Source organism: Gavialis gangeticus, unplaced genomic scaffold (genome assembly GCF_001723915.1).
Source record: "Gavialis gangeticus isolate Ggan-Ray unplaced genomic scaffold, GavGan_comp1, whole genome shotgun sequence".
Classification (NCBI taxonomy): Eukaryota; Metazoa; Chordata; order Crocodylia; family Gavialidae; genus Gavialis; species Gavialis gangeticus.
In genome coordinates, this window is record NW_017729006.1 from 31,459,812 (window position 1) to 31,474,897 (window position 15,086).

The window sequence follows — 15,086 nt, forward strand, 5'->3', positions numbered from 1 at the left end:
CTGGGGGGGAGGGGCAACGCTCTAGGTGTAGAAGCGGCCACCAGAGCCAGGCTTGGAGCCTGCCTGCCCTCTAGAGCATCCAGTGCAGGGGGAGGCCAGCCTGGAAAGGAAGGGACTTGTGCAGCTCAGTCCCTGAGCCCAGAAGGGCATGGGGATCACTGGGGCCTGGGCACAGTTGCAGGGAACAGAACAGCAAGGGCTGGCACTGCTCAGAGCGACAAAGCAGCAGCTCTGTGCACCTGGACTTATGTGCTGGTGTAGGGAGGGAGCTGCTGCTAGCAGGGGCTGCAGGTCAGGAGTGAGGGCTCTGGGGGCTGTGGGTTGGGAGTGAGGGGCAGGGCACTGGCATATCAGGGCTACTCAGTGCCTCAAAGCAGCTCTGGGGACAGCTGCAGCTTGACCTGCATCCTGGTGAGTGAAGGGGGCAGGGAGCTCTGATTTTCTGTGATTTGAATTAAAAAACAAACCCAAAATCAAATGCCAAAATATATAGGAATTCAGAATTTATTTTATTATAATGATCGAGGCAGTGGCAGGTTTCAAATGGCTGTAAAATTGCAAGTAGATCAATAAAACATTGTATTCAACTGATGCCTATATATATAGTAGCATTTCGTTTTAATCATGGAAAAATGCTGAATTTGGGTTTTAAAATCAGAGAATTTGGGATTTTTCATCAGAGAATTTGCTATTTTCAAAGGGAGAAAACCATGATCCCTGGAAATGAGGTACCACTTGGCTTGTTCCAGGGGAAGAAGGGTCTTTGCCATATATCTGAGGGTACCAGAATGGTGACAAGTTCCTTAAATAATCAATGAAGACTAATTGAAGCAATTTATTTCCCCCCTAGATATTCATTTTACTTCTGTGAAATACCTGCAATCCAAAGATGGCAGCAAATAAGCCCAAAGGTCAGAATTCTTTGGCTTTGCACAAAGTCATCATGGTGGGAAGCGGTGGTGTGGGAAAATCTGCTTTAACGCTGCAGTTCATGTATGATGAGGTAAGAAAATAACTTCTTACAGTGGAGATTCCTGTCTCCTTTTCCTAACTGAAGTCAATGTCTGTGTAGTATTTAGTTTAAAGATGCCAATAAAATCAATACCTGAAGTGGTCTAAGTAAACTATGACTTGGTCTCTCCTAAAGATTTTTTGGTATGACAACTGCCCATTATGCGGAACAGAAAACATTAAGGAGTCTCTTGGCTTTGCAAGCTCACCCTGAGACTCGTGGAAGTGAAAATGGGTCTTCCTTCCAGATCTCTGATTAGTTAGCAATGAGTTCTAATAGAACCTACTACCACTGTTTCAGTTCAATTTCCGGGGTTGTTTAGAAATATATTAACATATGAGTCTCAAAATAGAGATTATATTAACTGCATGAGTTAAGAATGAGCTGTCAGTGGGTGCTACTTGGTTTTTATGGAGTTGCATTTTTTTCCCCTGCTTAACTTCAAATATTTTCCCCCGAACTCTCCATTTAAGTTGAAACCACTCCCCCCCCTCCGAACAACATTTTTCCACAAGGAGAGTGGCTTCAAAATGAATTTGCACCTAGTTGAAATACTTGTTTTTTTAGAGTTTTAGACTCTTGGAGAAAGATAGGAAAGATTTCTCTAATTAAGTAGGAGGTCAGATAATCATGAAAGGCACTGACTGGGTAGGTAGTCATAGGAACTGCCAAGTACTTAGAGTAAAACCAATATTTCGATCTGTTCAAAATCAGCTAGGCACACTTGTAGTACAAGATTACAGAATTAAGGCAGGTTGCCTGTTTGTCATTGAGCAGAGAGCAACATCTGGTTTGCAGGTATAATCACTGATGATTTATAATACCTGAGAAATTAAGGCAAGAAGTCTTGAATTGGGTGAATTTTTGGGCTGATAGCAGTAAGTGAGAACCTGCAACCTTTCTGGGTAATAAAGAGCATCTTTGCTAGCAGACGTAGCGTGGGTTCAAGGAACTGTCAGAAGAAATATTTAAGTACCATGGCCTGATTAAATACGGTACATAGCTACTGTGACTACTGAAGACACTAATTTCAACCTGTAACTACATACAAATTTAGATGTATGTGTTCATTTCTCTTATGTAGGCACTCATTTATTTGGTTGTGCTGGTATGTCTTCATAGTATTCTATTGCTTTGTTTACAGTTTGTGGAAGACTATGAGCCTACTAAAGCAGACAGCTACAGGAAAAAGGTAGTTCTGGATGGGGAAGAAGTCCAGATAGATATATTGGATACGGCAGGGCAAGAGGATTATGCTGCAATTAGAGACAACTACTTCCGAAGTGGAGAGGGTTTTCTTTGTGTCTTCTCTATTACAGAACTGGAATCTTTTGCAGCTACAGCAGATTTCAGGTAACCGTGCAGGGAAAATTATTAATTTAACTGAATTGCAATAGACTCCGAACAGGGTTTCTTGAGATGCTTCTCACAACTACAGATAACTTTTTGTAGTCATTTGATGTTCCATATGATGCTTTGTCTTTACAGGTTGCATAGATTGTACCCTAGATAATAATGTGACATCTTGGAGGACTTCTTAGAGCATAGCTACACAGATTCTTTTGCAGTCATTTGTACCTGCTCTTCATGTCTTTACAGGTCTCCTAACTGCCAAAAATGATAATGTAACATGGGGCCTATCATGGAACTGCTTCTTGGCAGGATTCAGAAGGGCTGATGCACATGGTTCAAACTGAGTAATCTTGTAGGCTGCCCACTTGTACATAATGCAAGTACTAAGTTACATTTATCCCAGGGCAGTCTTGATTTGCTGTTTGTTCTACCGTGATTTTTGTGTTGTACCAATGTTCATCTCTTGCTTATTTCCTTATTAACTTATGAAGGAGCAACAGGAGCAAACAGGCCAGTGATAGCATGTGGACTGCTTCATGTTAGAATAAATACAGAGATAAAACAAGCTGCTGCACGAAAAATGAGTGCTGGAGAGCCTCATATGGTGTCTATCAACAAATGTTTTGGGCTCTGTCTAACATGAGGATTCCATCCTCAAAGAGGTACTCTTAAAAATAGCGCTTCTCAAACCTTCCACCTTTTAAGGGTGCTTGCCAGTGGATCACAAAGTGTGGAAATTGATACAGACAATTCTGGAGAGGGTGCACTCAGCCAGGCAGATGGTATGGGGCTGTGGGTAGGTGGGAGCGCCATTCGGGAGTGGGATGGGTGGGTGGTGGCTGGGATTACAGGACAGTGACAGCACAGGGCCAGGATCCGGGGCAAAGCGGTGATTTGCTCCCCGTATGCCCCTGTGACAGATGCTGGTTCAGTGGGCAGGGATGTGTGGGGAGCAAATTGCAGCCCTAGCCCCATGCTGTCACCACCCAGTGATCCTGGCCTCCACCCACCCATCCCGCTCCCAGATGCTGTTCTCCACCTGCCCTGCAGCCCCATCCCATTTACCCGGCTGAGCACGTTCTGCCCATGAGGGTCTGGAGCCAGCCTCCATGGAGACCCTGTCTGCCCACTCCATCCAGTGACCCTGGCAGTGGGTGCAGGGTGAATTGGCATTCTCAGCTGGGTCAAGTGAGCTGCCACTGTGAGGCTGCCAGGAATCAGATTCTGTCTACCATGCCATCCCTGCCCCAGGGTGGCACCACCAGCCGCACGCACCTTGGTTGGACGGGGCTGGGGGGCTCACTTTGGGCTGGCTAGAATCCCTTGTTGGGCCAGATCTGGTCCACAGGCTGTACTTTGTCCACTCCTGACCTAGCACAATGGTGTTCTGTTCCATGAGCAGAATCTCAAGGTGCTAGTGTAATGTAAAAAAATAACAAAACACTTTTTATATTTTTTTAGTGCAGTCCAGTAAGGCCATAGAAAGGAAAACTGCTTCATAGCTTTTGATAGTTAACTTAAAAATACCATGGAATACTATGGTACCATACCATGGTTAGCTTAAAAATACCATGGGAAAGAATTAAAGTAAAATAAAGGTTTAATACTGGTAGTTTGGAGTAAGCAATACAGCTTCTTGAAGCTCTCCAAGTGTGAAAAGATGACCTGAATGAGCCCATAGATTGAGGATGAAATTAGTTTTTCGGGTGTATGTTAAGGCGCCGTTCCTGAAATGGTAATAGTGACACCAAATTAACCACTGCATGAAAGAATATTTCTTGTTCATGTATCTCTGTCCATTGGTCTGAAAGGATGTGTGCAAGAAGACTTCTCAGCTCTCCTTTTGTAGACAGTAACTTCAGGGGGTTTTTTTAATTTTGCTTAAGACAGCTAGCTCGGTCTGTTTTATGTGGCAGTTTCATAATTCAGGAGTCTTTCAAGGCATGCAGGAGGTTAACCCAACGTGGGTGGTGGACTATATCATTATTCATATCTGTAAAACAGCCTTTTAGTATTTAAATAAGTGCTAGTAAATTACAAGTGCTGAAACTAATCAGCGATTCAAAGGCTGAACCTTTTCAAGTCCCTTAAAGATCTAAAAACTTGATTAAACTACTAATCAAGGGACGGGCAAAACAGGTTGCAGTACGTAGGGGGATCTTTGAACTATGGACTCTAGAAAAACAAAGATGGCTTCTGGCTTACCACCTGGGTGTAAGAAAAAACGAGTGTGCAAAAATAGGTGGAGATTAGGGTACCATTACCCTACCTATGGTAGATACCATGGTACCAAAAATAGGTAGGGCAAACTCCCCATAAGATAATGGGGAGTACCCTAGAGATGTTGCCACATGACAAGCTATTATCAGAATTCAGGATACATTAAAGATGTTTTAAAGGGCCAAATTATTCCTTCCCATTCTGGAAGCTAGAATACTTCTTTAAAATGGATCATGCTGGAGGTTTAGATTATCTGCCCTACAGAACTGGTGAAATTCTACTTTACAGTTTAGATACCAAGACAGAAAAGATCCTGTTCATGTACCTGACACTGCAATTTAAAAGACAAATACATTCAGCTAAAGTGACCAGTAGCAATATGTGCTGAAACAGCCTTCAGAACCTGAAAAAAAATGAATCTAGTCTGTTTCTAAGGGGTTGGAAAATACTTTATTGGCAGGGAAGAAACTTAAGACCCAACTAAACTTGTCAAAATCCTTTTTTGGTGTACTTCTAAGACAGGGTAGACTATTGGAAAAAATCTCAAGGTTTCACGCTTTTGTATTTAAACTAATTCTGAGATGACTTTTTTTTAAACATAGCAAGATAGCCTGCATCCGACTAATGTGTGGTGTAAATGCCCTGAGATTATTCAGTGCTGTGGGTATGCTACTGACCAGAGCACTAAAACTCTCAGAAATACATGGCAGTTTGTTTCCATCAGACTGGTCTGAGGCCCAGAGCTCTGGCAGACCAGTGGTTGTCACACTACTGATTCTTTCCCACCTGCTCCATATCATTGGGTTATACATGAGAGTTGCTTGCACACAGTTTTAGTTTGCTTTTTTCCCACTAGTTGGGGGAAAGGGAGAGGGAAGTTATAGTGACTAAATGGATATTCAGTTGGGACTGATTTTTTAAATTTAATGTTCATAATGGGACATGTCCATGAGAAATCACTGGTTTAAAATCACCAGTTTTCAGACGGAGGATTTAAACAGCTCTGTGTTTCTTGTAGGGTAAATCCTTAAACAGCTCAAGTACATGATTACTCTGTGAAGACCTTGGCAGTGCTCTGACTGGTCAACTCTCTGTAGCAGTGTAAATACCCAGATTTTTAGTATATTGTACTGGTGGATTTTAACCTTATCACAGCCTCCAATCCACTAAGGAAACAGGCCTGCTTCTGTCCTTATACTGCCCTGATTATAGATGATGGAAGAATGTTTTAATGTTCTCTGTAGGGCTAACAGTGCTGGACTTTTACCATTGGAGTTGTAATGTTACATTCACATTTCACAAGCCTTATTAAAATATGTGCACTTGCTTTTAAAAGCTTGTGTAAGCTGTGGTTTCTCAATGTATGTATGCTGCTTCCAAAGTGGTGGTTTTGTCTGCTGTTTGAAGCTTCCCCATGCCAAATGATGAATTTTCCATATAGTGTATCTCAGACAACTGGAACTACATTTAGCGCAATTCTAAAAACTTCTCCTTTCTTTGGAAGAAAGACAAATTAAGTTATGCTGGAGATCTCAAATGTCAAACCCCACCTAATATTCTAGAAGTTCTGTGGTCTTGCAGAACAGTTTCTCCACTGAACATGTAGGGGGGGAAATCACAGAATGCTAAATTTTACTCTTGAGCCTCCCTCAGATACTTTCTGGGTCTGGATAAAGAGTACCTACCCACTTCTTACTCTGGAAAACTGTTTTGCCTACCCTCCAACTTAAGTCAGTTAAATGAAAACCCCCTTTTAAGAAATCTTTGGTCCTTCAGACCCTTACAAAAGCCCATGTAGAACTCTTGAGTTGTAAGTAAAACTTCAAACCATGCACCTGAAGCATTTGGTCCATCAAACCCAATGGTTGAGTGACTTGAATCCATCCAGATACCTGTAACTGAAACAGAGAGAGATTTATAGAAATCAAAAATAATTATCTATTTTATCTTCTCACGTTCTTTCCTGAAAGGAAGATATTTGCCGTGGGTGTGCTACATTAGTTTTTTTTTAATCTGTGCTCTTTTACAAAGCTTAAAAATGATGATTGCTGTGCGTTAAGAAAATACATGAAACCAACCTTTCTGGCTAAAATAAGGCACTTACTTATGAATAATAATAGGAAGTAACTGTGAAATGCTCTTAATGTCTCTTGCAGTGGAATGAATTGCCAATTTAAAATTCTGCTTATACAGTTCAGCTTTTATCATTTATGTACAAACCCTTAATGAATCATTCTCCACTGCCTGGGAAAGCCACATACATTGCTTTTCTTACTTTTATTTTGCACCATGTCAAGATAAGGATTTTTTCAGCTTTTATTGAAATGGTTTGAAAAAATGAATGGGTTTTCATTGTAACACAGTAAAAAAAAAAAAATGCAACCTGGCTCTTTTTGCTTGTGTTCTAGGAATGCCCTCTATGCATAGATTTTTTTTTTTTTTAATAATAATAATGCTCTTTCCTTCCTTCAGGGAGCAGATTTTAAGAGTAAAAGAGGATGAGAATGTTCCCTTCCTGCTAGTTGGTAACAAATCTGATTTGGAAGATAAAAGGCAAGTTTCTGTAGAGGAAGCAAAAAACAGAGCTGACCAATGGAATGTTAACTATGTGGAAACCTCTGCCAAAACACGGGCTAATGTTGACAAGGTAACTGTTAACTTTTTTTAAATGTAAAAAGTCATCACTTTCACTTAATGCTCTCAGCTCCTGTTTCATGAATTCTGCTCTTTCCTGTTTAAGTATATTATGTTCATGAGTAACAAATTTAAATACTGTGTGAGTTTTTCTGGACTGACTGCTCACTGACGTTTTTGCTTCTTTAACCTTGGTTCAACAGTGTCAGTAGAGCACAAAGTTTCCCTATACAAGCTTCCCTTCTAGATGGTCATTCTTGACTACTTGGAGTAGCTGAGTTCCAGTTAAATCCCATAGCTGTCCAGTTGAAAGTGAGCTGGTAGTCTGTTCAGATTGAGAGTAGAGAAGATAAAATATAACAGTCTAACCGGCCTGTATGCTCAGGGGGGACCTAATGGCTTCCTATAAGTATATAAGGGGTGTACATCAGGATCTGGGGGAATGCCTGTTCACCAGAGCACCCCAAGGGACGACAAGGTCAAACAGTCTCAAACTCTTCCAAGACCGTTTTAGGCTGGACATAAGGAAAAACTTCTTTACGGTCTGAGCCCCCAAGGCCTGGAATAGACTGCCTCCAGAGGTGGTGCAAGCACCTGCTCTGTACTCCTTTAAGAAACATTTGGACATCTATCTTACTAGGATCCTTTGACCCTAACTGACTTCCTGCCCCTGGGGCGGGGGGCTAGACTCAGTGATCTTCTGAGGTCCCTTCCAGGCCTAACGTCTATGAAGTCTATGACATAGGCTGCAAAGGTTGTTCATGCAAGTCCCTGAATCTATTACTATCTCTTGGGACAAACTAACCTCATGGAGACTTCTGATTCTGTTGTATAACTTATATTTTTACACATGGCCAGGAAATTCATAACTTCTGGGGAGAGACTAGTCTTAGCTGGTCTCTTATTCCTACAGTTCATGGCTTTACTAATGAGGACTGGAATCTTCTCTAGGTTGGGTAGGAGTTGTCCAGCTGAAATAAAAATGGATGTACTGCCCAAAGCTGGAACATGCACCAGGAGGTCAAATGAATATAGAGAGAAGTTTGGGTTTAAAATGGGCAAGAAAAGATTAAAGGTGAAGCCGATGTTTTCATGGGAAAAGTGGTGAGATAGTGGCTGACTCTTACCCAAGTATTAAGTAAATGTTAAAGGTTATAAACATTGAAGTTAGAACTCTTCTGGAATTATTATGCAAAGCAATATATTACATGAGCATGGGGAGATTTGACAGCCTTTGTGACCTACATATAGACCAGGCCGCACAGGTATAAAACCTCCCCAGCAGAAATGCTCATGCCTGAGTTGAGTAGGGTATAGATTGACCAAAAAGGTCTCTAGATTTTGTTGTCTTAGGCAACTCATTGCCACAAGCAGGTGCGGTGCGTTTCAAGCATGTAGAAGTGGTCTACCCATGTCAGAAAAATCATATTGCCAATCTGGCAAGGAGTGCATGTAGCCACCATATTGGAATCCAAGATGACTGCCATGAATTCACATTTGGTCAATATTTCAGCCCCCACAGGGGTTCGAAAACTAATTCCAATGACAAAAGCAACTTTGTATGAGCTGAGGAGATTGATCGTAACGTTGTTGTGGTAGCTATATTGGGATTCCAAGATGGCTAACACGTTAGCACCGGGGTTGCAGTTATTTTGGGTGGAGGGTCGCTTACCCAGTTTTGGCAAGCTGTCGAGGGCCGCATCGGTAGTCCTGCCCCCTGACAGGTGCCCTGCCCCTGGTCACCATCTTTGGACCAATGTCCCAATGTCTTGGGACCAATGTCCCAGGGCCAGCGTTAGCGGGGCCCAGAGTGGGACACAGGCTGGCAGGGGTCTGTGGAGCCGGGCTGGGCTGCACCAGCAGGGAGAAGGGGGAGCTGGCCCGGCTCCATAGAGCCCCTGCTGGCCGGGACCCTGTACTCCTGCCGCCCTGCTCTGGGCCCTGCTGGCACTGGCCCTGGGCCGCTGGCGTGGGCCCTATGCTCCCACTGGCTGCTGTGCCCGCTCACTCCCAGTTCCCCCCTCAGCCCCGCGGTACAGGCAAGGTGCAGCGCGCAGCCCTGACCCTGCACTTGCCTGCAGGAAACGAGCTGGTGCTGAATGCAGGGAAAAGAGTCTCCCTCCCCCGCCCCGTGGCCAGCGCTCCCTGCTGCAGGCACTTGTAGCCCACATGGTGCTGTCCTGAGCAGGCACAGGCAGTCCCATGTGGTCTGCAGTGCAGGGTGCTGGCCATGGGGTGGGGGAGGGGGCCTCCTTTCCCCATGCTCAGCACTGTCATATGGTATGCTGCATTCAGCAGCATGGATGGAGACTTTGTACCAGCTTCTTAGATCTTGTTGTTTGATGCATCAGCAAGCCTCAATCCAACATGTTTTGGAATTTAGGTTTTTGTTCCTTAATTGCAGGTAAATCAAATCCTGACACATTAGCTAGATATTGGGAAAAACTTTCTCACTAGTAGGGTAGGCACTAGAACAAGTTACCCAGGCAAGTTGTAAACTCTCCACCCTTGGAGGTTTTTAAGACCCAGCTAGAATGATCTAATTGGAGATGGTCTTGCTTTGAGTAGCGGGTTGGACTAGATGACCTCCTGAGGTCCCTTCCACAATGGACACGTTATGATCAGTTACTTCAGTTCCAACAGTGTTGGTGTTGTCATTGGAATTAGTTTTCTAACCAAGTGGGGTCTGAAATATTGACCAAAACATGAATTGATTTTAGCTATCTTGAATTCTAATACGGTGGCTACATGCACAACTTGCCAAATTGGCAGCATGACTTACCTGACACGGGTATACCACCTCTTCCTGAAATGTACTGTGGCTGTTTCTATCAATGAGTTGCCTATGGGGTGACACCTTTTTACCCTATTATCTGATGTAACCTGGGAGCTGGACTTCCTTGGAATACCAGGAAGCTGCCAGTTTTTGTCTACCTTTATGTTGTGTTTGTAACAGCTAGTTCTGCAGTCACTTCAGACAATAATAATATTTTGCTCTAAGGTTTTCAGAGCTAGTGGTGATATGGCTGCTACAACACTAATCCCATGGAGTTGAAGAGTAAAAGGAGAAGCAAATCGGCGATCTGTCTCATGGTTAATTCAGTCCGTACAATGCCTGAGATCTTCAGGCCAGGGTTGAGGTGAATTGACAAAGTTGTACAAGTGCCAGGAAGTCTCTCTTAAATGTTTCTTAAAACATCTGAAACTATTCTGTCTGTACTATATGAACTGAAGTTGTTGATCTAAATAAATTAAATTTCTGGCTTAGAAAAATAAACCGCTTGGCTCGACATGGTCTGTTTCTAAACCTATTTCAGAAAAGAAGTTCAATTCTTAGGAGAAGAATTGAACAGCATCCAAGTAGGCTAAATAGTCTAGGCAGCTAAAGACTGTATTGCTGCTTAAGTAAGGGAAGAAGGATAACATCCTACACTCTGGATGGTTTAGAATACAGGCAGGTAACAATCCATTTAGAAATCAAAAGGACTTTTGAAGATGAAAATTTCATACAAATATGCCACTTTTCCCCCCAAAATAAGTGGAGTGAAAGTAACACAGTTTTAATTGTTCTGTGATTGGTCTGTGGCAACATGTTCTTTTTACAGAAAAAAGAAAGCTACTGTTCTAAAGTTCACGAGAGGCCACCACAACATGTTTCAAATAATATACTATGTAAACTCCTAGGAAGTGTGGATGTCTGTATGACAATTCCCTTTCCAGAAAGGAAATCTCATAGAATTGGCTTAAATACATCCACTAAAATAAATTCTTGAAGATGAGTGTTTTATATTTAAGCACTTAGGATCCCAACAGGTTGGAATACTTTGGAATGAATAAAACTAGTGCAAAGCACAAATACAGGTTGGCGCAGAGTTTCATCTAAAAGTCTGAATTGACAGCAGGATCTTAAATTGCATTATCAGATGAGGAGGATTTTCCCACTTCCTAATTTTTTCCTTCCCTTTTCAAGGTGCCTGGAGCTGTAACTGTTGCTAATAGCTATTTTAAAGACTTGTTTACATAGCCTTGGAAAAATCTGAGTCGCCACTTCAGAAATAAGTCCAGTTTTCAAACTGGACACTGCAAATAACTAATTTCCAGGAACTGTGCTGGGTTTTCCCAGTCTCTTTGCTTGTGTTTTTAGTAGAGGTGCACCAAGATATTGATACAGTATCAGACTGGCACCAATAAAAGGAAAATTAACATTATAGGCTATCAACTTTTTCTTGCTGGTGTAGCTGATGGTCACCAATAAATATAATATGCCTTCTGGATGGGTGCTACCCAGCCAGGGCAATGAATGGGACCCTGGGGCCGGAGCAGGGAATGAGAGAGCCACGGGGGTGGAGAGTGGGGCGGCTCCTTGCTGCTGCACACACCCATGGGGGAGGCATGGGCTAGCATGTGTGTTGGGTGGAGGCGGGCTGCCCACTGTGGGCTTAGCACTCTCTGTCCCGCTGCCTTTGCCCTGCAAGCTGCATTTGACCATGCATCCCCTGCCTGTCTGGCAGCAGTGGTGCTGGTGAGTTGTGCCTTCCACTGCTGGACAGGCAGGGGACACATGGCCAGCATGCAGCTCTAGAGGCAGCAGGGCAGAAAGCCCATGGCAGGCAGCCCACCTCCACCCTCACCACGCTCCTAAAAGCATCCCCATACTTAAAAATGGTGGCTGAGCTTTAGTTCAAGCACCCCCACCACCGTTTTTAAGTGCCAGGACTCTGATCCCCTGGTTGCACTGCCCACAGTTCTGTCCCACTCCCTGCTGCAGCCCCAGGGTCCCATTCACTGCCCTGGCTGGGCAGTGTCCTCTTCCCCTGCACTACTCTCTCCCTCACTGTGGGGGCCTCAATCTGCCCCCTATCCCTTCCACAGACTTACCTGCAGGGCACTGCTCTCCACACTGCCCAGCTGTGCTCCTGTAAATCAGCTATTGGATCAGTATTGGCCAATATGTCTGGTGAATAATCAGCTATTGCTATCGGCCAAGAAGATCTTTATTGGTTTATCCCTAGTTTTTAGACTTGAATCATGAATGGAATCTGCAAAACAGAATAAAGTATCTTAGTGTGTACCTGATCTAGTAAAAATGAGACTTCAGGAACTAGATAGTTCTATCTGCTTCTGTTAACCAATTAAAGTTGCAGTTGTCAACTATGCTATGATTTAAGCTATATTTTCCTGTAAGAAATGGAAGTAAGCTTTAAAGACTCGATGGGGGCATGGCATTTAGTCTTGTAGCATTTTGGAAGGCCTTAAAACAAGCTTCCTGATCCCAAATGTGGCATTGCTGCAGAAAACATGACATACCAGTGGCTTGAAGTTGCAGCAAAGTAGATTTAGATTAAATATCGGGGAGGGGAAGGGGGGGAATCTTCACTATTAGAACAGTGATGCAGTGGAATAGACTGCTTAAGGAAGTGTTGGAATGTCCTTCATTGGTGACTTTCAAAGAGGATGGATAAGCATTGGTCAGCAAATGGTCTAGGGAGTAGCTATGCCTAGAGTGTGCTATAAAGAGTAGCAGTTGGAAGCTTGGGAGCCGCTCCATATGCACGTTGCTGGGAGATCACAAGAAGAGCTATGCAGCCCAGAGCAGATGGATATTGGAGAGAACCAGGTTGGCAGCACAAGATGAAAGAAGAGGTGCAACTAATTTAGTTATGAAAAAACATTAAAGGAGTTGAGAGAAGTTTATAGAGGGGGTGCAGAAAGGAGAACTGTGCTGTTAGAGGGTGTGATGTGTAGAGTTATGTTTGGTGTCCCTAAGTTGTAGAGCAGCATGGGAGGGTGTCTGTTTTTTTTTCCTACACTTCTGAGGTTTGCTGTTTGCCACAGAGGGCTGAGAAGGAATTTTTTCCCCACCTGTTGCTATGCATGGTGGGGAGGGGGGCAGTTGGCCTTGGTCAGAAATATTAGATGTTGGCTACACCTAAGGCTCAGGATTTTTACTGGGATCTGACAGTGCTTGGAGGTTCCTAGTTGGAGAATCTTTCCCTTTCACTCAGAGTCAGAATAATTAGCACATTTGGGATCAAGAAGGAATCTTATTCCGTGGTCATGCTGGTATGGATTGTTTGCTTTGTAGTAGGGGGGTCCTGACAGAGTTGATTGTGTAGCTTTAGGAATAGATCAGACCAGACTATTCCTAAAATTCCTATTCCTGAGGGTTGGACTGGATGACCTTCTGAGGTCCATTCCAAAGCTACTTTTCTATGAATCTGTGATCTTGGGAATAGATGGGGCTCAATGTCAGAGGAAGGGGTGAACCAACCAGACATTGAAAAAATTGCATGTCCTTGGAAAACTAGTAAGAGGAGTAAGGTTAACTTAAGGTTAGTTGTCCTTTCACCCAGGCCTTCTGTAGGTACAAGTTTCCCTTGCTTTATGTGGTTCTGTCTGTGCAAATTCACTTTTATGCAGTGACCTTTTTTATACCAAAAATCCATTTTATATGCAAGGTAAATTCACTCGATCGGTGTAGTGGAAGCCTGCTACTCAGGGCAGCTGGTGCCCATGCTTCTAGAGCTACAGCTGCCCCAGGAGCAACGCGACACCATGTGCATCTCGCCACGGGTGGGCAGGGGGCACAGTGCAACCCAGTGGCGCTGCTCCCAGGGCAGCTGCAGCTGGGTGCAAAGCACAGCATGCTGTTAAACTGCTGTTGGTGAGTACCAAAACTGTCTTGTAAAAGTGGTAGAAATGGGTCTGGGGGTCAGTACAGTCGAGGTCTTGGAATGTATCCCTATTTGTTGCATTGTAAAGTGGGTTCCCTTTATGCATATTCTACTTATGCGCCGTTATCCAAGATTGCATGTACAGCATAAAGCAAGGGGAACCTATTTTGGGACTTTCTCATTCAAACAAGATGCATTAAATATCATCATTTATGTTCACTCAGCATATAAGTATCAATAAATCATGTGTGTTATCATTTGTTTTTATAATTTTAGGTATTTTTCGACTTGATGAGAGAAATAAGAGCCAGAAAGATGGAAGACAGCAAAGAGAAGAATGGGAAGAAGAAAAGGAAAAGCCTAGCTAAGAGGATCAGAGAAAGATGCTGCATTTTATAATTAAAGTCCTGAATTCCTTTCCTACCTTGACCATACTAAAAAAATACCAAACCCATAATTTATAAGCATGCCATTGAAGGCTCAAATGACTGAAATTATCCTAACATGTTGGAAATTGTAATGTATCACTAAAAGCATGAATTGGAACTGCACTGAAAGTCAAATTCACTGAAAAATTAATGTGGCTTCCAGAGAAGCAGAGTTCAACCCATTTCATAATTGCCTACATGATCACATTTCTTCTGAATGTAGTGTTTCATAGGCAGTCTTTTTTGTAAACAGAAAGAAGTAGTACTTTCTGATTTCTTGTAAAGCATAAATTTTATATCATTTAAGAATTGTCACTTCATCTTGTCTTCTACTGCCTTGAAAATTACAGTTGTGAACATGATACCTAACTAACTGGTATGGAGTTTTCTTGCTGTGGAGATAAGCAGACTATAAAAGAGTGGTATATTTGCATAACTTATACTGGGAGTCATTTATACATGGATCTGCATTACGTGATTCAACTTAAAGTGGTATAATCTTGTATATGGAAACATTTAAATATGCCTTAATTTTTAAAAAAACCCACATAGAAATAGCAGGTTACATAGTCAAGGGTGTATTGTCAACTCGTTGCATGGAGACAGTGTCCCTGTGCATCAGTAGGAGAGTGTGCTCTAGTGTGAAGTGCAGTTATCTGAACAATCTCGCTAACTAGCTGTCAACTAGCAGTGTCTGCTTTTAAAATGTGTGCCATACTCTGGTCCTCTGAGTAATCCAGAGCACATTTTGTCACCTGTAAGTTA

The 15,086-nt window shown here is 42.9% G+C and overlaps 1 protein-coding gene and 1 long non-coding RNA gene across 2 annotated transcripts in view; one reads left to right on the top strand and one right to left on the bottom strand.

Annotated features, from left to right (window-relative positions):
• Window positions 1–845: 845 nt before the first annotated feature.
• Window positions 846–14,690, top strand: RALA (RAS like proto-oncogene A). The gene is made up of 4 exons (XM_019509083.1): window positions 846–1,003; window positions 2,157–2,365; window positions 7,058–7,232; window positions 14,170–14,690. Exons 1-4 carry the CDS (start codon window positions 890–892, stop codon window positions 14,290–14,292), a joined length of 621 nt encoding a protein of 206 aa, XP_019364628.1. The 5' UTR covers window positions 846–889; the 3' UTR covers window positions 14,293–14,690.
• The window catches only part of LOC109291871, a 6,963-nt gene continuing 6,220 nt past the window's right edge, over window positions 14,344–15,086 (bottom strand). Inside the window, exon 2 of the long non-coding RNA XR_002095969.1 lies at window positions 14,344–15,076. This is a non-coding gene — a long non-coding RNA (uncharacterized LOC109291871). The remainder of the gene's footprint in view (window positions 15,077–15,086) is intronic.